The 23,962-nt window shown below is 38.2% G+C and overlaps 1 protein-coding gene across 1 annotated transcript; it reads right to left on the bottom strand.

Moving 5' to 3' along the window:
* Window positions 1–3,779: 3,779 nt before the first annotated feature.
* On the bottom strand, window positions 3,780–22,676 carry LOC134379030 (adenylate cyclase type 10-like). Its single transcript, XM_063098294.1, has 13 exons — window positions 22,595–22,676; window positions 21,673–21,806; window positions 16,378–16,567; window positions 15,848–15,903; window positions 14,948–15,101; window positions 14,592–14,781; window positions 13,172–13,258; window positions 11,770–11,888; window positions 11,099–11,235; window positions 10,305–10,430; window positions 7,260–7,532; window positions 6,078–6,410; window positions 3,780–3,847 (listed from the first exon to the last, which is right to left on the bottom strand). Exons 2-13 carry the CDS (start codon window positions 21,755–21,757, stop codon window positions 3,780–3,782), a joined length of 1,818 nt encoding a protein of 605 aa, XP_062954364.1. The 5' UTR covers window positions 21,758–21,806; window positions 22,595–22,676.
* Window positions 22,677–23,962: the final 1,286 nt, after the last annotated feature.

Genomic DNA, 23,962 nt, shown 5'->3' with positions numbered 1-23,962 from the left:
AAACTCCTTTTCAGCAGTTGAAGAGCTTGCCTAGCCAATTTTTTGGCCAAGGTGATCTGTCCCATGTTAAAACAGACCTGGAGATGGGATAAGAAACAGTAATGTAAATGTGAGCAGAGTACTATGGACTAAGTTTTGGGTGTAACAAACTGGCTCTTTCATTTTGAGATGTGTAATTGGGGTCACTAAGGTGCTAGAGTGAGCTGGGTTGGAGCACAGCCTGTTCAGCAGTCACACTAACAAGTATCAGTAGGACCATAAGCAAGTAAAGGGGTGGGGAAATAGGATTATGAAGAAAGCACCCTCCTTTCTCATCTCCCACACATTTGTCAGTGGGTAGTAGAGGAAGGTTGTGATTTAGAAAGTGGTGCAGTTAGACTGAGATGAAATCATCATTTGTGTGAAGACTCCAGTGCTCTCAGATGTCATGGAAAACATCTGAAATATCACCAAATCCTGTATATCTCCTTCCTAAAGAGTTTGTATCACCACACTGAACATGGTGGTGGGAGGTGAAAAACTACCTCGAGGTGATCCTAAACCTTCACTTTCTAAGGCTAAATGCCCCAAGAAAGTGATAAAGTTTATGTAATTCTAGAACAATTTTGGGAAAATTTTGCTCCAAAGGCCTCTTGGTTGAAACACAAATAATGTAATACCATGAACAACGCTAACATTTCCTTTGGCCTTCAAAGGCATTATACACATTAAGTTTACTCTCCTCACCAGATTATCTTAAGGTTTACATTAAAATTAGTTTATTTATACTTCAATGAGCAAAGGACATGAAAATAAAATTTATAGAAAAATCAATATAATGACCAGTGAACATATAAGAATAATTTACCTTATTAAGAAACACACATTAAAATACAATATAGCTTTCATCTAGGGATTAGCAAGTTTAAAAAAGACACAATATCTGATGTTGGTAAGGATGTGAAGAAATGGGAAAAACTTGAACTGATAGAGTATTTTAGGTGGGCAATTGGCATTTCTATATCTGGAAATTTCTCTTACAGAACCACTCTCACAAGAGGAGAAAAAAAATATTTAATAAGAATATACATTGTGGCAATGTTTATAACACCAAAATTAGAGATAACCTAAATGCACATAAATAAGGGAATAGTTAAACTATGGTATACCCATGCAATGGAATGCTTGGCAGCTGTAACTACGTGATAGATCAATATGTACACCAATATACAAATATGTCTAGTCTGTACTATTAAGAATGAGAATGTAGAATATGATCCTATTAAAATAATAATAAAAACCAATAATGATATGGCTGTGTGTGTGTGTATAGTTTGCAGAACATACATCAAATTATTCACTATTGTGGGGGTGGTGTGGGATTAGTGGGGGTTCTTTCACTTTCTACATATTATATATTTCTATATCTTGAATTTTTGCAACCTTTTATCGCATCATCATATTTACAATCACACACACACAAAAAACAATGAAGAAATTTAAAAAATAATAATAATAGGGTAACCCTCAAGGAGAAATAACCAAAACTTCAGTCACCCTCTGTCCTCACCTCTGACCGAAGACAGCAGAAAGTAGCCTCTTCAAACTGACAGATATTCACCTTGTGCTTTTTCAAGAATGAGAATGCTGAGGGTTGGCCCAGAACACTGCTTGCCTTCCTCAGATAAGAAAAGGCCTCCAAACAGGACAAGATATAAAGAAACTGGATTAGGATTAGAATGACGCTAGGGGTGAGATTAGGATGAACCCTGGAGTAAGGTTACGATGAGAGTCAAGATCTGAATTTGAAACAGGTTTGGATTTTGAGTTAGAAGTGGGGAGCTGGACTGCTTGTCCAAGAGTCAGGAGCAATGCTAGCATGGATTGGTGCTCTGTCACTACCACACTCTCATTTCATGTTTTCTCCTAAATCCCTTCCAGCTCCTCTCTCTCTCCCATTTTCTTCCACTTTCCACTCACAGTTACTTGACAGTAAGAAATCTCAATCAAATTCCCAAAGTAAAAGGGCTCAGCTCAAAGGCAGAGAGCAGAGCTTGCTCACCATGTAATTATCTGACAGGTCCAAGGAGGCAGCAGCAGCCTCCAGCAGGTAATAAAATGCACAATTGGTTTCTCCAATGACCATGCAGTGCTGGGTGAGGGGTGAGAGCACTAATTTCAGGATTTCCTCACAGTGACAAGGCTTTGTAGTCAACAGGTCTTTCTTGGGGCTGGTCTGAGCCAACTTCCTGTTCACTTGATTCAGGAACTCCCCCTCTGTTCTTTGTGGAGAGAAAATGAAGAACTGAGAATGGCCACAAAGCTGCCACTTTTGTTGGGGCATTACCAGGCCTCAAAACCACTTTTTCCAGGAAGATTTCCTGTACAATTCCTTAATTCTATGTCTATTCTTCTCCATCATGCCATACGTTTTTGAGTTGGGTACTAGAGCTAAAACTGCAATACTCTATTAGCGATTTTAAAAAAACTAAATCCAACCTGGGTACCTCACAATTTAAATGTGGAAACATCACAGCTGAAGAATAAACTAGCAATGCAAATGTTAAATAAAATATAAAAATGATACAAAGCAAGAAGTAATTTTTTTTAGCATATTTGAATTTCGTAATAGCATATATGAATATTATTTTATACATCATCATCATCTAATCCTACAACAATCCTCTCAGGCAGGCAAAAATTACCTCTCTTTTACATATGAGGAAACTGAGGCTCAGAGATACTAAGCGACTTATATATGGCTCCACAGCTACTGAGAAGTAGAATTAAAACTAGAGTTCCCTCTCTACCAGTCTAGTGCACTTTCTATAGACGAGTTCAAAAGAGGTCAGATCTCTCTGAGCTACAATGATCTAAAAAAGTGAGACCTAGGAGGGTCTTGAAGGATAGTCAACATTCTGATAAGTGGAGGAATGCAGAAGCCACTCAGCATTTAAAAGGGGAGAGTTGTGTGAGCAAAGACAAACTGGTGAGTGTTGAAGTAGTTCATGTGGAATGTAGATTTTTCTTTAAAAACAGTAGAAAATCAGGTTTCCCATCGAGTGGAATGGGAAGTTGTATATAGAATGGCTGGTGGTCTCAAGGTGGGGTCATTTAAAATTGATGCAATAGGCATTAGAAAGCCAGGAGGAAGTAAAGATCTCTAGGACATATTATTTAGTTAAACAAAACAAACGGCACTACAATACTTAGAGTACAATGCCGTTGAACTAAAAAATGCAAAACCATATACGTGTGTGCTTATATAAGTATATAAACACCTAGAGAAAGGACTGGTTTATATACATGATTAACAGCATTTATATTAGGAAGAGAGTAGGGAAGAAGAGCAAAGAGAAACTTGCATCTTTTCAATATTCTTTAAAAAATTTTAAACTAGAATTTATTCAAGTTTTATTTGTATAACTAAAAAAATTAACAATAACAACAAAAAGAAATCCAAGAGGTATGTGGTTAGGAATGCAAATTCATTTTAATATTACCTGGGGCAAAAATAATTGAGAAGACAAATTTATAGCTGAAAAAAAAAATCTGGTATGTGTACAATGCATTTGAAAACTATTAAATAAAGTTCATTCCACTAAGAAATAATTTCCCTACAGAGAATTGAACATTGCCTTTCCAAGTCTCTTTAACCTGAATTTTGAACTGAGTACAACAGTCACTACTCTGGGTTGGTCAGATGCTCTTCTAGTCTGCTGGTGTGGTTAGTGCCCCAGTTTAATGGTCACCTGTCTCTCACTTTTGGCCACCTCTGTGTCCACCCTCAGCATCTCCATCTACCTGCAGTGTTTACTTGAGAAGGCCTCCTGACTTCTGGATGGTTTTGTCTGGAACTGAAAACTATCTGTAGGGAGAAAAAATATGATTAACTTTAAGTATCCATGTTTGGATTAACTGAGGACATTTTAAATTCCCGACTACCTTTCCACTGCAGTTGATAATACAAAAGTAGGATGGTAGGTTGTAAATTCCTTAATTTAAATTAAACCTATTTAATTTAAATTCATCTTAAATTCATCTATTTGTGATTAAAATAGTAACTAGCCTCATTCCCAAATCCCCCAAACCAGTTCCTAACTTGAAGGAGGCACTCAATGTTTGCTACATGAAGGAAAAAAATGAATAAAGAATGGTCCATCACGGTTTGATGGCTACATCTCATAGTGAAAATTCCTGAATACATCTGAATCAGGTTTATTGCCAAATCAGAGTGAACTGCAGAACCTAAGACCAAGAAAACCATAGGAGAACAAGATGCCAAAGTCTGCTGGAGTCACAGTAGCCAACAGAGGTTTCCAGCTTTTCTTAGATGCCTTAAATAGCCTTTATACTCCAGATTTGACTTGTCTTCTGCAGCTGCCTTCTCACAGATCAAAACAGCAAATATTAGGTATGATGTTGAGGATGTTACCTATTAGGGCTCAGAGCACGGGTGGCAGGATTGATAGGGAGCCCAGGAAAACTGTTATAGGGAGGACATGGGTTAAGTAAAAGGTTAGGCTATTTGATGGTAATGATGTCAGATAATAGCTAAGGTAATTGAGGAAATGTGTTTGGTTGCACTACTACGATGCATGACTCCAAGAGCCACTATCACATCATAGCTTCTGTGAATAGCACCCTCTGCAAACGGGCAGTGCCTGGTCTGAAAGGCCATTTCCCAGAGGCCCTGGATCTGGGAAGCCTATTCAGGGTTCAGCTGGGCTGGGAAGGACTTGAGTCTCTCCTATAGACTGACTGGACTGTGGAATCCAAAGCTGACACTGACTTCTCAAAAGCAAAGGGCGATACAGGAAATATGAACCATAGTACAATTTCTCCATAATACCAGACCTCAGAAAGCACAGAAAGTACAAATGCCCACAGAATTCATCAGCCAATGCTCAGTTGCTCCAAGTCACTAGTCCACCTTCACAGAGTTATGGTAATATTACATTTAAAAGAAGTATTAGGATCATAGATCAAATCCCTCATTTTAGCCTTTCACCAGCAATAATCTACCATTTCCCCCAGACTGTCCCCCGACCACCAATACCAAAACCAACTTCTCTTCTATCAAAGTAGAGAAAGAGAAGATTTAGTTGGGTCTTGACAGCTGTCTTCAAATATGGAAGAGGGCACAATTAAGAAAAATGGGCAAAGCTACAAAGACATAGATTCCACCTTGATGAAAGAAGAGAAGAAACTTTCTGATAGATGTAGATAATGAAATGAGCTGTCCTGTAAGGTAAGCTAACTGAAAAGATTAAAACAAAGACAGATGAATGCTTGTCTGAGGTGTGGTTTAACAGGCTATGGTGCATCTATACACTAATACCACCTTCTTCAAGTACTTAACTCCCACCTCAATTCTGGGGCTGGCCAGTTAGCTCAGTTGGTTAGAGTGTGGTGTTATAAAAGCAAGGTCAGGCTGTCGAGCTGCCAAAAAAAAAAAAAAAAGACTCAATTCTGGCATTATTGCCTTCAAGGGAGAGTCTTCTCTGACATACTCCTCAGGCTGAGTTAATGGCCCCTTCTGTAGGTATCCCCAAGCCCTATGTATGCCTTTTTCATTGCCTTTACCATGCCATACTTTAATTCTCTATTTATATGTCTGTATTACCCCAGAAAACCAATAGCTTCAGGAGGGCAGAGACCAAACACATTTTATTCCTAACACCTAGAACAGCATCTTATACACATGAGAACTCAATATATGTGCACCGAACTAAATAATAAAAACAATAACTAAAATGTATTGAGCACTCACTATGTGCCTTTCATTGTTCAGAGCACATTATGTATTTTAGCTAATTTAATTCTCACAACAACCCTATGCAATTGGTGTTATTATTTTCCCCAATTAATTGAGGTTAAATAACTTCTCCAAGAGTGCCAACCCAAACAAATATAATATCTAAGGTTACTTTTAACCGTAGATTACATTTTTCCTATTTCTCATACTTCAGGGATAAATGGTTCTTTTTATCTACTTTTCTCCCTTAATCTGACTTCAACTTTTTGATGAAGAGCTCTAAGTACATGAATAAGGAGAAGTGCTGCCCACACATCCTTTTGCTGCTTCCTGAGTTTACCTTGGGGAGAAGGCAGCTGCAATTTGTCTGTGATCACTTGTGATAGCACGGAACCAGTATCTTTGTAAGTACAGAATCGGGTGGTCCCACTAGAGCTCTTAGTAGAACAGACTGCAAATCGATGGAAGAGGACAAAGTCCCCTCCATGGCAACTCCCACAGCGGCAGGCCAAATCTTGGAGAAAACAGGCACATTCAAGGTGCAGAGCTATCTGTTGTTCTTTGGGCCACAGCTCCCAAGCAGCTTCCCGTAATAGAGGAACTCCAAATTCCAGCACCTCAGTTTGAAGTAGGGATAGTTCCTCTTGTAGCCTAAGAGAGGCTGAACCAAAATCTGAAATTTAGGAAAATCTAAGTGAGAGTCTTCCTTAAAATCCTTTTATGCCACAATGTGGCAAACTCCCAAGCACATGGCTACCAGTTTATAAGAAAATTTTATTTACAACTCTTGGTTGGTATTACTGCCTTCTTTGTGTAAAGAATTTTGCACCAATTTGAGAGTGATATTGACCATATTTAGCATAAAGTACAACAGGGAAGAAATGATCAGTGGGTACAGAAGTACACTGGGAGTATTTATTAATTGTTCTGCCTAAACTGAGTTTTTTTTAACTTCAAATTATTATAAACGTCAAATCACCAGAAACACTCTGTTCAAATACAGGGCCTAAACATATTTCAAAGTCAAAGGGATATTACTTGTGGGTTATGTGTACTTTGGGTAGCCCATGGTACAATTTTATTATTTTATGTGGAGAATTTAAGATTGCAAGCTATTTAATTTATATCTTACTTGGTTCGTGTCTGTTTCAATACCATTTGTTTATGTTTCTTGTGAATTTCTAAAATTAGGGATGGTTTATCCTTTTTTTCTCATTATTTGCACCTAGAAGCCAATAAGAAATTATGGCAATATTTTCTGAGCCAAAAATCAAAATGAAAATACTAACACACAGGTTAACAAGGAGCTGGAATTCTTGAAATTAAGCCCATTCTGAAAAATACAGGATTTTTCACTATAACCATGGCTCCATTGTTTAAATGATCATTTTCTTCCTGTTTATTAGCCATATGTTTAAGAGAGAGGCCCTTGATACATGATATTGATAGTCTTTCTGCACACAGATACCCCCACTGGGGCATTCTGTTTAGACCTGAGAACAAGGGAGCACTCCTTCCTCACCTGACTTTTTTTTCTTCTCTTTGGTTTGATCAATGATATGGATAGAGGAAGGCACTAATATGGGCTCAGCAGGAAGCTCTTGGCTTTTGTTGAACCAGTGGAGCACATGTCTATCTACAAGAGCCCTCAACACCTGAAGTAGCTTATTTTTATCCCAGCAAGGCAGGAGGTGCTGCAGCAGATCTATACGGAAGGAGTGACCAATGATTGCAGCACACTTGACCAGCAACTGTTCCTCTGAGCTCAGTCGATCCAGTTGGTTTACTGCTATTTCTGCCCAAAAAAAAAAAAAAAAAAAAAAATCAGCAATAAACAAGGTTTCTACAAACCTAGTGCCTTGGGTTGAATGTCCCCCCAAAACTTAGTCCCCACTGTGACAGTGTAAAGAAGGTGGGAAGTCCTAGTATGGTAATTGAAAGGTGTGGCCTTGAAGAGGTGATTAGATTTGTAGGACAAGCCATAGTGAATGGATTAAAAGTGGTGGTCAGGGTTGTGGTTCTGAGGGCTTTAAAAGAAGAGAGAGGAGAGTCTGTCTCTCTGCTCCACCATTTTCTGCCACGTGAGACCCCTGAGTCACTGTCACCACCACCAAGGTCTTCATCAGCTGTGTTTCCTGGACTTCCCAGCCTCAGAAACTATAAGCCATAAATTTGTTTTCTTAAAAATTACCCAGTTCTGTGTATTTTGTTATAAGCAACAGAAATGAACTAATACACCTAGAATACCTTATGTTGACAATTTGTCCATCTTTTTTTTCACAAAAAATGTTTCCTTTTTGTTCACCCCATCTACTGCCTTGCCTTACTCCTCCCTTCTCCATTCACCCAAATCTTTTGAGAGAGCCTTATCTCCATGTCCTCATTTCCCATTCGCTGTTCAACCAACAACAAAGACTACTGAAACTGTTCTCCCCATGGTCACCAAAACCTTTTGTTGGCAGCCCCCAAACTGTGCTCTGAATCACTAAGCTACACTAATCCTTACCATTTTCATGATCTATTAGTACCTCTATTAGTACCTCTTTCTTCTAGCTTGTAGGCCAGGCTTCCTGATCACAGATCTCTGATAATTGTAAAGATCTTAATTAACATCAAGCATTTTAGCAAATCTCTCCATATTCTGACCTAAACATTAAAGTAGTCAATATTAAACCAGTAAGTCACCAAGCCCCAAACCTTGGAATAATTCTAAACTTTTTCCTGTTCCTCACAACCTGCTGGTCACCCACTGCCCTCCTTCTAAATGTCTCTTAAATATGTTTTCTACTAAACAATTTTAGTCAAGTAGTCATTTTCACTTGGATCACTACAATACTCTGTACTACACATGTCCAACTTCCTTTCATTCTTACTCCAACAATATATTAACTAGTGGCAGAATTATATATCTAAAGTGCAAATATAATCATGTCAGTCCTCCTCTTAAATACTTTTATAACTTACATAGCCTTTTAAAATCTAGCTTTGGTCTTTCATTTAGCCCAAGGCTTTGGTGACCTACACATTTTAGCTTGTGAGTTAACAGACCTTTGTTCCTTCTCTGACAATGTTGACCTTGGGTTAATTTGCTAGGATCCTGATAAAATGAGATCAGCTGTGTAACCAGATAACTTTGCTTATGCAAAGAATGACCTCTGAGTGGGGAACTTAATTTGGACTGGGAAAACTGTGAATGAGCTGGTGGTAAGCCACAGCTCTGCTCTTCCTTGTGTGTAGTAATTCTTGTAATAGGTCATGGCTGAAAGCAATACCTATTGGGCTGTTATAAGAGATAAGAGTTCCTAGTTGGGACATGGGGCTTCTAAGAACTCATGCATTATGGTCTCATTCCCCCACACCTGAGCTATTACTTGAGATTCCATGTAAACCGCAGTGAGGGCTCCCAGTGAAGAAAACTACCTGCTACTGTCCTACTAACATGTTGTATTTCTTTCTAAGAAAAGCCAGTGCCAAGTGTGGCCGATCATAGTTATATGAATGTAAACTTTCTAATTGGCCCTAAAACCTCTAGAGTGAAGAGCTTATAATAGCTAACATTCATAGAATATTTATTATTTGTCATAATTTATTTCATTTAATCTTTAACCCATGAGGAGCAGCTGTTGTTATCCTCATTTGACTGGTGAGAAGATCAAGGCTTAGATAAGTTAGCTAACTTACCAAAAGTTCCACAGCCAGTAAGTACAGGAGCCAACAGTGTCCAGGTGTTTTTGACTCCAAAGCCCTGGCTCTTAACTACCACGGTGTTCTGTACTACTGTTTCATGAGCATGTCTTATTTTCATAAAACAAGACCATACTTTATTTGAAGATATGCTTGTTCATTGTAATATTCCTCAAGAAGGTTTTATATAGTACCTTGCCCATCAAACACTCAAATAGAACATTAAACAAACAAACAAAAAACTCATCTCTAAGAAAATACCCCCTTCAACTATGCCTACCCAATTCTAATGGTGTCTTTATTCTTTATCTCATTAATCATTATAAACTTACTTTGCACTTTAAAAAAATAATAATTAATTTATTTATTTGGCAGCTGGCCAGTATGGGGATCCAAACTCTTGACTTCTGGTGTTACAAAGCTGTGCTCTAACCAACTGAGCTAACTGGCTAGCCCTGACTTTGCAATGTTTTTTATTAAACTCTTGCTATGTGCATAACTTTATATATTCACTAGCACCATGGGTTTTCTTAAATCTCAGCAACATTACCTCCCTTCCTTACTGTCTCCTCTGGCACAGGAATATATACAAAGGGAAACACAAGACCTAATTCTTATTAAACAACTGGAAAAGTTTTCTGAGTCATCAGTCAGCCCCAAGAGAACAATAGGCTCACTTAAAGTAAAACATTATTCAAGTTGCATTACAAGTCTTCAAAGAGCTCTTCAGGTGATGGCAGAACTTATTTTTGGAAGGCAGGTTTCTTTTTCAGAAGAAAATAAAGCCAGAATGATAATGAGAGGCCTATACTCAATCACCCACCAAGTTATTAATTGCAATAATGTCTGTAATTGGTTTACTCGAGGTTTTTAAGAAACTTGCCTTTTAACAAAGGTGGGAGAGGCACTGTATCCAAGTTTATACCATCCTTGACTGTGCAGACATAAAGTTCCTGGTCTTCAGAGCTGGCAGGAGAAATACTATACATTGAGGATTTCACAGCACTGGCTGTAGGAAAAGAAGACTATGACTGAGAAAAACATCATGCTCAGTGACTTCAGTTTTAAAGTTACAAAAATAAAAGAATTTAGTAAAAAAACTAAAGGATGAAGATGAACGAAGTGTTTCACGGTTTAAAGTGTTTTGCCCCGCCCGTCCTGCCTGTTCTCTAATTTTCTGTTATAAACTAACAAAATTCTCTGTACCATAAGATATCTAACAACTGCTCACTAATCCTGTTCACCTTGTAATAGCCCTTACTTCTATTATATCATGGCTCTAGGATGCCTTTCTGGATTTACACATACTTCTACCTTTTCTTCCTCTCCCAACCCTCCTCTCTTCTCTCATCTGCCACCCAAATCCTCAAGTCATCCTTCTCATCATAACATACAATTCTGGACTCTCATGTTTATAAATCCTATTTTCCTATCCCCCACCTCCTGGGCTGCTCAAAAAGGAACTATTGTAGATTGAATTAAGTAATCTGAGGCAGATAGGTAGCGTTTTCACCCAGCTGCACAATGTTTGCATAATGTGCTTAGCTGGGAAGGCCTAATCTGGTCCACAATGTCAGCAGGGAACAGGTACATGCCTCATAAAGGACAGGTGATGCCATGTTGGAGAATGAACTTCAGCAGCTGGACCCACATAAAACCCTGGGAAGTTAAGTTTACCTGAGAGGGTCTCCCACTTGCTGTTTTCCTCCTCCTCCTTTTGGAGGTCATGAAAGAGCAGTATGTCCTTAGAAAGAAGGTCCTGGCACAGGACCTCACAATAGAGGGGATTTCCAAAGCACCTGTGGTGAAGGTAGCTGTAGAGAGGTAAGTAGGGGACTGCTGATTAAAGAAGCCTACTTAAGGGAAACCAAGCATAAGAGTATTTCATACTGAGGAATCTTCTTTTGTTAAAGTCAGCTCTTGATGACACACATTAACAGAGGGAAGCAGCAATACAGAAATTTAAAATAATAATTTCTGACCAGCTTTGAAATGTATGATGGCAGTAACTTTTCTTTCTCAACTATTTTGCTTCTATTGATGTTAAAAGGAACTAACATCCCTTTGCTAACAGGACTGGCAGAAATTGGCCTGATCACATATAATTGACACATTAAGCAAGCCATCCAAGTCCTAACTGTCTTGTGAAAACCTGGGTGGATAGCCCAGAGAGGTGGCTCTTACTGGTTTACAAGGAGACTGCCCCTCTTAAATCTAGTCTTGGGCATCGTCATGGTTGCTAATACCATTCTCTCTCTCCCAACTCCGGTGAGACCTGAGCCTTCTCATTTATGTTATGGAACTGACTCCTCCCTTAATGAAGTGTCCAGCTAGTCCTAGCCACTCACATCTGCAGCTCTTGGGGGATGCTCACCACCCCCAGCTCCCAACATGCCATTCTCAACAGTGAGGTTGCTGCCAACTTTGAAATGGGCACAAGGATAGCCTGAGAACTCTGCAGGAAGTGCTGGGCCCAGCCACACAGTGTGAAGGTAGGTGTCAACGTCATCACCATAATGATGGGCACACTGGAGAGCAATGTTCCCAAAAACTCCCAGGAAGCTGCATCCATATACTGGGCTTCATCAATGAGGAAAATCAGTGGTGTTTCCCTCACTGCCTGGAAGTAACGAAGAAACCATAACATCCTGTTATTAGAAATGAAGTCACCCGGTTTTCAAATCTACTGTGAATTTCCTATCAACAATTTAAATAAAATTTCAACACAGGCTGGAGTTTTTAGAGTAAAATGTATTCTAAGTTCAGGTAATATTTTACTTCATAAATATAAAATATAGCCTGTATATCTAATTCCTAAAAATTCTGTACTGAGTTTCTTTGAAAAAGAAAATAATTAAAAAATGAAATAAGCATTAAAATATTCTCCAAATCAAACTTGAAGCTTTCAAATATTTCATTTTGGCAAAGGCTTCATCCTGTGTGGAAAATCATAATACTTTAAAAGAGCAATTTCTAAACCAGGCTGCACATCAGAATCACCTGGGAGTTCTTGCCAACACTACCAATTACCAGGCCACACTCGTGTAGACTTTAAAAAAAAATACATTCACTTTTACCCACATTCCCAACTCTCATTCTACTCCCCGCTGCCTCAGGTGACCATTTCAATGTGTTTATTGTATAGCTTTTTGTTTGTATTGTTCTTATAAAATGTGCATTGTTGTTTTGTCAAATAGTTTTTATGTAAATGCTACTGTATTACAGATCTAATTATTTCTCTTTTTTTAAAATTCAGGACTGTTTTTAAGATCATTCCATATTGCTGTTTTCATCTATTCCCTTACTTCTAACTTCTCTATTATTCTCCATCATGTTCATCCATGTGGTCATGCCTACACCTTCCTAGCCTCCACAAATACACACTGCAAAGAACATACTCCTTGGGATATACCCAAGAGTAAAATTGCTGGATCTAGAGGATGCATGTTATCAAAATTTGACTAATTACTTTTAGATTGCTTTCTAGAATGGATACATCAGTTTCTGTGCATACAGATTAAGTTCCTAAATATGTCATTGAGAAACATGATCAGGAAAGAGCCAAGACATTTTCTTGTATGCTGTGCTGTGTTGTAGGACGAATCCAAGGTTAAAGATACAAACAATGAAGATATCCACAAATAGGCAGGCCAAGAAATGCCTAAATCAAGGCGTGATGTGGATAGATTAAAATGAATATAAAACATCTTCACATATCGACAGTTAATGGTATGTAGCAAAAGTACCCACCTCATGAAGCACTTGAATAAAACACGTTTTAACCTTCTTTTGTCTGGCCAGGTCATCCATGTGTGAAACGTCGAAGGACAAGGGAAACTGATCAGGAAAATTATTATATATTAGCATTCAAAATGACAACCTAATAAAAATATGCAGGTTTTCCAAAGGGAGTTCTTAGAAAACCTGCATATACTATTCTATTTTGACTGAGAATAGGTTTCTGCATAACTGGCATAGAGTTACAAGGGCCAATCCAACTAATGTTCAGAGGATGAGATTTAAAGTTTACTAAGGATTAGAGACAGATATCTATCTCCTTTCTCTACCAGACTCTGGAAAACCCTTAAAGGATTATGAGTAAGGAATAATTTACAAGTTGGACTTAGCAATGTCACTTTGGACAGCTCCAGTATCCCAGTTATGCCAAGAATATCAGGATGAATCTGTACATGAGACTTGCCAAAAAGAGATGCAGTAGACATTGCCTAACATTGTTTCCTGTGGTAAGCTGAGGCACATGAGCTACCACAGACCTAACAGCCAAAGTGAGATTACTGCTAGGCCACATTAGCAAGGGCAGAGCACCAAGCAAGGCCCATCTTAAGAGAGGGCTATGCTGAAGGAATTGGACAGATTTCAGTGTTCTCTATTTTCCATTAAATACCATACTCTGCAGGCTGGGTAGATTAGAAGTGATGGAGGATGAATAAATGGAATTGTGGACCAGGGAATTTGTAGCCTTCAGTCTGTTGGGCACCAAATAAACATAGACCACTGGAAGCTTTTGAGGTTCTGATGCTGGCTCAAGTGATATATTCCATGGCTAGGGAAGAGGAAGGTAAGGTTACAGAATAAAAAACTGCAACTGACTCAAGAACACATAGATCTAATTCCTGGGGATATGCTACTGGTTAGGATCAACTTAATTTATTTAGCACTTTAAAATTTACAATGTATTCTCTTATATGCTACCTCCTTTAAGATTCATGCAAAGACCATATGAAATACTATAATTGTCATTTCACAGATGAAAAATCTGACTAAGAGAGGCTAAGTGATTTGCTGCAGGACATTCAACTAGCAAATGTCAGAGTCAACCCTAGAATCCACTCACCTTAAAAAGGAGAAATCTTGAGTTTTGGTGTCAGAGGGATTTCAAATCTCGACCTTCCCATTACTATGTGTTCTTAGTGTGTGTGTGTGTGTGTGTGTGTGTTGTGTATATATACGTATGTGTGTGTATATGTATTGAATCATTATCTTTACATACCAGTATGTAAAGTGTATACACATACACACACATATAAATATCCATATCCTAATTGTACATTATATATATCTCCTAAGGGCATTGGATTAGAATAGACAATCCTTGACTATCCATAGAAAATAACAGTAACTCAATTCAGAAAGCCACTGCCTTCATTACCTTCACAAAGAAGAGGTCATTAAAAAGGCAGTGAAGTGGTTCTTCCACCATCCCACGGAGCTGTCTGTGTAGGTACTCTTGCCGGTAATAGGCTGGGCATGTATCAATCTCAAAGAAGATGGCCATGAGGGTCTGGATAGCATAGAAGCACTGCTTGGAATCTGCTTCTTTCAGCTTCAATGGCAACACCCTGGTGAATGTTATTATGGTCACTGGGAGTTCACTGACCCACACAGTTTACCTACTCGACCCAGTCCAAGGATGCTGGGCCTAATGACACAAGAGTCTCAACAACAAGGGAAAAAAAGCCCCCAAAGAAGTAGGCTCTGAATAAGTCAGAAAGCAGGAGTCTTTACCTATGTCCTTTCTTCTGGGCCAGGAAGTTTATTTCAGCCAAGAGCTGGCTTTTTCCATAGCCTTTTCCACCTTCATATAGAACTGCCTGTCCCTTCTTTTGGTGCGAACACCCCCACCATGCCATTTGGAAGGCTTTCAGTTCTTTCTCCCGATCTGTAGAGAGACAGGAAGCACCTAACAGTCCTGTGATTTTAGTAGACACTCTACTTATTTGAATTAATTTGCAAAGCTATTTCTCAGAATGGCTTTTTTCTTTCAGAATCCCTAGCAGAATCCCATTCTTTGACAGGGCTTCACATCTCTTTCTAGAAAATCAACTCTGGACTATACGGAAATGTGTACTGATCTTGAGGGTTTGTTCCAGAGACTAAGTAATAACCCTTATAACAAGTAAGCATCACATGGACATGGGAGCTACTATATCTTTAGTCTTTTTAAACAATTTCCATAATAATTTAGTCTTCAAAGTCTGTCACTGCTATGTAAAAATAATGAATCAATACATGTAAATTAAAATAAATATAAAGATAGGGAATATAAATGTGGGTGGCAACAGTCTTGGTGCTATCTTCAATGTTCTAAGGACAAGGACTTTCTCTCAAAACATGATCCACAGCAAGTTGTTCAGACCTCAATAGCTGAACTTTGACGTATAAAGATTCTTACTAAATGTTGGGACTTCTCAGGCAAAGTGATAGGCCTCCACCTGAAATTTGAACATTCAATATGGAAAAGAAATGATAGGTTATCTTCAAAACAAATATAAATTCACTAAGAAGGTTCCTCTATTTTTTAATAAATTTTAAAAGCATTTAGTCTTGCTGTCTGTTTTGTTTTCAAAATCATATTTAATCAACTACAGCTGAAAAATATGATTTAAGTTAAACAAGAAAACTTACCTAACAAAGGATAATTTTTATTTCTTTCTCTGGCCTGATATCTCTTCCCAAACATTCTGGGAAAAATAACACAGGGAAATGTGTGTCTTAAAAATAGATACAGGAATAATTGTCCTCATAAGCAAGTACTTTGAAATAACTAAAGAGGTACAGAGTTCTGTATAAAAGGGTTTTTATAAACTAAAAATTGGTAAAGAGAGGGAGCGGAGAAGCATTACTGATTGTTCCAAGCTCAGGGAAGTAAATAAATTGTAAAGTACATAAAGAAAAAAAGAACAAAGAACATCTCAATTACTGACCTATTGCTATTCTCTTCTTGTTGCTGAACAAGTAGTTCACTGAGGAACTAGCTGAAGAGCTAAACATAAATACTAAAAATCTCAGACACTAACCCTCCACAGTGTTTCTTATTCCAGCATACTAGTACTAGCAGCATTTTTTCCCCCTGATTTCATACAGTCAAAAACTTACTATTCCTCTGTCCTGATTCTCTAAGAGATAAGAATGAACTGTCACACAATGATACTCACATACATCTTCTATGGCCAAGATATTCATACATCTTCCCTGGGTTGGAGATGTTTTTCATCATTTTCTCTGGGAGTTTCTTGAAGTTGTAAGCAGGTAGCATGGATCTTAGATATGTTACCTCATCACAGGACACCAAACCTGGATAAGCAGTTATCATTCTGGTCACGAGGCTCACTTTCGGGCCAATAACTATGTCAGGGGGACAGCAAAGAAAAAAGTGGAGAATTTTTGGACCACCTTCTCCACCTTCATCCCTTAAGTCACAGAGCTAACAGTCCAATGTCCTATTCTACCTGTATATTCGTGTCTTGCTACTGCCCCAACCATGCCACAGAACACTGGTCCATTGGTGATACTGATGGAAACAAGCCTGGGGGTCAGAAAAGCAACAATGGGTAAATACACAGCCAGAAGCCTCCAAGTCAGGCACTGGCTCTGCCTCTCCCTAGATCCAGAAGTCTAGTTTTCAGAGCTCAGAATGGAAGAGGCCAGAGAATGCTGTCAGTCTATATCACATGATGGGTACAAAGTACTGAATATTAGGGAGACAACCAAAAGGAAAAGAATGGTACCTCCACTTTAGGAGTTTTAGTTGGGGAGGTATTATTAGTAAAAAGATCTAAAAAATCTTATAACTGTCTGATGCTGTATATGTGCTGTTTGAAGTACTTTCAAATTGATCACCTCAACTGATCCTTTGAGAGATAATTACCTGTATGGTAGGTACGGCAAATCTTTCAACACCATTTGAGAAAAGTAAAAAACTGGAGAGGTTAATTAACTTTCCCAGAGTTATATAACAAAAGTGAACAGTAGAGTCAGAATGAGAATCCAGGCCTCCTGAATCCTAGACCAATGTTATTTCTACTATACCACGCTGCCTTAGATAAAACCCTAAAATGAAAAGTAGATCAACAGATGTTAATACAGGGTTAATGGATCAAATAATGCTAGATTGTCATAGTAAAGGAATAATCACAATGTCAAGACTGCTGATGGAAGGCTTCCTGAAGCAAATTAATCTTTGGGATAAATTTTTTTATGAGTAATTTTTTTTTCATTCATTTGTGCATGCATACATTCATTCATTCAACAAGCACTGAGGAGTATGCACAGTAACAAGTACTTGGTTGGATGTTTAAAATATTGCAACAACATGGAAGAACCTGGAGAAACTTGTGTTGAGTAAAATAAGCAAAGCACAGAGGGATAAATACTGCATGTGCTCACTCATATGTGGGAGCTAAGAGAGAAAGGAAGGAAGGAAAGAAAGACCACAATAGTGCAGTGGTCTTACAGAGGGAGGGGACATTCCTAGGGCTACAAAGTGGAGTAGGGTGGAGACGAGGAGGGGGAGGGAGGTTGGCGGATAATTGGGTGGGAACACAGGGTACAAAAGTAATTTCTGGTAATGGGTATGCCCCCAGTATGAATCTGGCCCTCACATCATGGGCACAGGGGGGTGACAATTAGCTTTGTATCTCATGAATATTCTTAAATTTAAAAAAAAAAAGTCAAATAAAAAAATCCCGCCCCGAAGAAGTTCAGTCTGGGGAAAGGGTGGTAAGGATTGGGGGAGGTGAAGAGATTTATATGCCAGCAAGACAAATACTCCATATTAGAGATCAGTACAGCACATTAAAACAGAGCAAACAAAAGGGATGCACTAATTCATACTGGAGAGTAGCAAAAGTATTCATAAAGAAGAGGACATCTGGTTGGACCTTGAAAGTTGAAGACAATGCTAAAATGGGGAACAGAATTCTGTCCAATGAGAAAAGGCACACACTTCGAAAAGCCTGGTATGGTGTGTAAAACTAAGTATTTTAAGATGGTTAGAGCACAGACGGTGTTTGGAGTAGGGAGAGGTAAAGAGAAAAGAGGTCCTACCTAGGCTAGGGATGAAACAGTGTTGGAGAGAGATACAAATTATTCAAAAATAGGGCATGCACTATTCTAGGTGAGGCAAAGGCTCAAAGGTGGCAATAAGCAATTCAAACATATCAGAGAATAAGATTTAATGTGACAGGCAACAAGATATGTGGATAAAGAAGGTACAATGAGGCATAACTAGTATCAAGCTAAATAAACAATTTTCAGTGATCAGAGAGAACATGAAAAGTGGCAATAATGCTAACCCTACTGCCTCCTACACCACTAAAATTCTCCTGCCTTCCTTTAAGGACAGGATTGGGGGCTCTTCCATTCATTCACTGGGCCCACTGTCCCCAGGGTGAATAAAAGAGACACTCAAGACAAGACCAGGGAGTTGGTTCTGCTGCCACACCAAGAGCAAGACTAAAAATCTTCTAATGTTTCATGATGCTTCCTTTCCCTAAAATGCCCTTTCCCACCTTCTCCAATTGCTGAACTACTTTTCTTCTCAACCTGGCTCAAAAGTTATCTTTATAGTCAAGATTTCTTTGGTACTTCTGGAAGAATTAGCTATATCTTCCCATACCATGTTGTTGCAGCTCCTACAGCATTTTATTCCTGCACTTAAATTTCATTGTATTAAAATCACTCATTTACTTAGCTGAGGAGGTAGGATCTTATTTCTCTTTATGTCCATAGCATAGCACAGTGCCTAGCTCATAGCTGTGGTCAAGGAATGTCTATTGAATAAATCTTTTATGAATGCCAGAAACTCAGCTGTCAACAAGACGATAATGAAACAAATAATACTTTTCTCACTTGGTTATTTCTTATTTCTTTCTATTGTATTATTTCTGTTTCCTCCATTCTACTTGATAGTCCATTTTCCGTTCTTCTTCTAAAAACTTTCTGCATTGATGAAGAATATATTTTTTAAATGAAATATTTAATTACAACTGAAGTATTTCTGGTACTGAAAAATCATAATGATGAAATTCTGAGACTGCATTCCTTAGGTCTCAAAAATATCCTGAAGACAGCACATTCAAGGCATAACAACAACAACAACAACAAGAAAATATCCTGAAGAAATACTCAGGGAATTATGTTCCCTCTAAATGAGCTGAAAACTGAAGGTATTTCTCAGATTAGAAAGAGGAACTTAGAAGATGACCCAAGGTGAAGAGGGCCTTTGAAAAAAGAAGACATGGAAGTTTTGGGTCTGGGTAAGAGATGATGTGATGCAGACAGGCACTAGCAATGGTATCTGCTTCCAAGGCCACATAAGCACCTCTGAAACTTCAGCATCTGGTTAACATTTCCAAAAATATGTTCCTCAGAACCCTAGTTCTTTTAGATGTTTATAGGAAATATAAATTTAATATAACATTTATAGGAAATATAAATTTAATATTTATTTAAATATAAATATAAATTTGGGAAATATTGAGTAAAACTAAATATAACAAATTTCTTTACCATAAGACTACTCAGAACCTTTGATATGTTAATATAATCGTAAACCTCTAAAAAAGGAAATATAGTTTGTATTACTTCTCAAACATATTTGGCCACGAAAACCTTTTTTTCATGAGTATATTAATGTAGCAGTATTCTACCAAACACACTTTCCGAAATACTAAACTAGTGATTATCTTCAAGGAAAAAAAAACACTGACCTTGAAATCTAGCTTTCAGGTTCTGACATCCATTTGGCTTACCAACATAATCTCTCTGGATCTTAGTTTCTTTAAATTAAGAAGGCTCGGATTAGATGAACTCTAATATCCCATCTAGTTCGTAACATCTATTATATTTTAAACTAAATAAGACTGAAATGACCAAGTTAAGGCCTAAGAGTCATTAAGGCATCCTTAATGGCAATGTAAGACAAATGCCACTAAATGCCAAAGAAATGACTATATCTTATACAAGAGTAAGGGCCAAGGGCAAGACCCTTGAAGGCCACAGGTCCATACAAAATTCAAGAAAAGAATAGAGGAGCACTGGGAGGGATGGCCTAGCATATCCATACCGGAGATGAGACTTGGGGGTAGGCTGTAGGAGTATCAACAGATCCCACCAAACCTGAAAGAAGTGTCAACACATATTTGCCTTGGGCTAAGAGTTTCAGTATCTATTAAATAATTATAGCATCTTTCTTATCTGTAATATAAGGAACTGAACCAGATAATCTCTAAATTCAGTACTAACATTTTATGAGTATGTCTCTGCAATTATATCACATTAATAATATATGTGATCCTTTTAGGGGGCATTTGCATTTTATAAGAGGCAGCTGTGGAGTAATGAAACAACATAGGATTTGAAGATCAAAGATCTGGGTTTTATTAGTAGCTCTGCTATATGCTAGTAACTTCTCTTCTGTGGCCTTAGTTTCTTCATGTGTAAAAGAGGGATAAGAATTTTCACACTGGTAACATATACTCAAGTATTCTATAAATGTTAGAGCATTATGTACGTGTGTGACAATTTTTATTTATTTTGAATAAGTTACAGCAAGCAAACCAATCTTTGACTCAATGTTAACATTGGAAATAACTGTTTTTCAAATTCATTAATGTACATATTTTCCCCATAGCTTTCTACTATAAAAAAAGTCATTTTAGAAATTCCAACCAACTTTATTATAATGCAACTAGTGGCAAAATGGGTTTTTCTATACTTTTTTGGGGGGGAGGGGCGGGGTGGCTGGCTATTATGGGGATCTGAGAAAGCATTTTCTTTTCTTCCTCAGTGGCTGGCCAGCCAGTTCAAGAATCCAAACCCATGACCTTGGTGTTACAAGGCTGTGTTCTAGCCAACTGAGCTAATTAGCTACCCCTTTCTACACCTTTATTAGAGCTAGGTTTCTATAGAAGGTGGTGGGGGTGGGGTGGATATGGAGGAAAGAGATCAGATCACTGTGAGGTCCAGATTAAACGATGGGATTCTGGGGAAGACCAAGAGTGAAAGCCAAGAAGCAGAGCATTAACCAGCTGTGGTTCCTTCCTATCTAGGTAAATGCCCCACCACTTCTCTCACCTTCCCTCTCAAAGACAAGCAGTCTTTGTTCAGCATCCTTTCCACATATGGGTATATTATTTGCTTTATATGAATTTACACATTTACTTGTTCCTTTGCAGTGTTCTTGAATATCTTGCTATGTGTGTTCTGTTCCTCCTCCCTCTTCCCCCTCCTCTCATTAGATGGAAACTTATCTTTATTTCCGCTGGGTATCCAGTACAGAGTTCTCTGTCTAGTGATTTCTTTCTTAATAGATCTTTGCTGAATTTCCTTAACCTGTTCGCCTCACCCCTGCCCCTTTAGGCAGATTCCCTCGACCCCTGTTACTTGTTACTGCCTCCTACCCTGCCTGAAGAACGCCCTGGACCCTGAGAAGCTCCTCTCTGCCCCACCTTTCTCCTCACTTGGTCTCAGCAAGATTCTCCCTGCAGAAGCTGAAGATGCTGAAAGAGTTTTCCAGGGCATGAGCACACTCATCTGGCTTCTTATCCCCAGGAAGGCCAAAAACACAGAGGAACATGCAACCCTGGGATAGATGACAAAGAAAAAAAGAGAAGTTTACCTGAGGAAGGAATATGGCTTGCCAAAACTATACCAACTCCCCTGAATGATGCCAGAACCTATTGATTGGTTTTCTGTTGGGAATATAGAATTCTGCAAGATTCATGAAATGGACACTCTGGGCCACAACAACATGGGAATTCTTTTTTTTAAATCTTAACTAACCATTCAAAGATATAAAATTTAAAACATAGGAAAAGTTGAGACCAAGAACTTTTAAAAAATTTAATTTCTAGAGGGTTAGTTAGCTCAGTTGGTTAAACCATGGTGCTGATGACACCAAGGTCCAGGGTACAGATCCCTGTACAGGCCAGCCGTCCAAAAAAAAAAAATTGATTTCCAGTGTAAACCTTGAGCTAAGTCTATCTGTTCACATTTCTTTACCTATAACGTCAAATATTAAGATGCTGCTCTTTTTCAAGCTCCTCAATTATCTGAGAAAGATCTGATTACATTTACTTTACTAACAGAGCCAGTAAAAAACATTCTTTATGCTTTTAAAAGAATTTTCAACAGGAATTGAATCAAAAATAATATAAAGAGTAACCCTCAGTAACCCTGAAAATTAAGTTAACTAGAACACACCATTCCTTAACTAACATTAGTTGAAGTTTTAATGTAATATAGCTTGTTACAAAATAAGTAGCAGGAAATCTGACTTTCGCTTGTGTTTTGTAGGAGATAAATGGTCATACAAGACTATTATTTCTCACTCACCTTTAATGCTGATGTGTCAAGTTCCCTCATACTTACTTTCTCCAAGATAAAGATCCGGCTCAACTGGCCACCCCCTTTTTCAATGACTGTGGAGATGTATAAGGCAGCCTCCTGGACAAGATAACACAAATGCAACACCTGTGCTGTCTTGTGGACCTCTAGGCTGACCAAAACCATGGTCACTGTACGTAACTCAGACACATACTCCATAGGTTGGCCTTCATCAATCTACAAAGACACAGTGAATTACCTTGCCTGTACTGTCAACTCACAGTATCGTGTTCAGGTATTTTAATTCTATATTTCATAGTGAGTATGAGAAAATAATCTATGGGTGTCAGGCAAAAACTTAAAAGAAAATTCAGATTTGAGAGGTATAGGAGATATACAAACCAGTGCACTTGGAATTAAAACTGTTAGTCTTTAAACTTAATTCACTGATCAAATTTGTTGGGCTTTTATATTTTCTCTCCAAGAGTTAGTTTGATACGTTCAACTCCATCAGTAATTATATCTCTTACTGAGGGATTCACATATATTCATATATATACGATCAATCAATACATATTAACCAAGCATATACTCTATACTTTGCTTACAGTGTACTAAGTTCTTGAAGGACAAACTGAAAAAGAAGCATGGCTTTTGCTTTTTAAGATTGAGAAATTTAACTAAAGGTATAAGACATGTTCATCACAGTAATCACTACCTTGGTGCAGATAGGGAAATCTGCTTGGATTCTAATGGGGAACAGGAGATGAACTGGATCAATACAAAAAGGTTGTCATATATAAATGTACATGTATTTACACACACACAGTCTATATAATGATTCAAGAACTAGAAAACAACCTTCTTCAAAAGGTTTCTCATTATGTGCTTCTTCAGCATTTGCTCAAGTGCAGAGTCTGGATCCAATTCCAGTGCAGTTCTTAGAGTCTCTGAGGAAAGGAATACAAACAAAATATCTTTGGCAATGTAGAAAATTAATCTTTAAAACTTTGAGCTTAGATAGAAAGGACAAAGTAACTTACCAGCACTTGTACGGTAATGTGGCAGATAATCGAGGCACTTGTCAAAATGCTCATCAAAATCAAATGGGTCAATGATTCGCATATCTCTTAACTACAGAAAAGAAACTGCTCAATTCTGTGCCCGTATACAAATTGATTACCACTGGTCCCTTAACAGAGGGGCTGAGGACTCTGTCTCCCTTCTTTACCCTTTATCTTTCCAGCCTTACTGTTCTGCCTCATCTACATGGGAGAATATCCCCAGCCTCCCCCCAGCACAGAGTTCCAAATGTTGTTGGTTTGGTCAGGCAAGATGTAAACACTACCAGAGCACTTCCCTGTATAGTAGGAAGGCCTTTTCAGGACCTGCAAGGTATGGGGCCAGCCTCCT

The sequence above is a fragment of the Cynocephalus volans genome, chromosome 5 (assembly GCF_027409185.1).
Source record: "Cynocephalus volans isolate mCynVol1 chromosome 5, mCynVol1.pri, whole genome shotgun sequence".
Taxonomy (NCBI): domain Eukaryota; kingdom Metazoa; phylum Chordata; class Mammalia; order Dermoptera; family Cynocephalidae; genus Cynocephalus; species Cynocephalus volans.
Note: the sequence above shows the minus strand (reverse complement) of the source record. Positions and strands in the feature narration are given on the sequence as shown.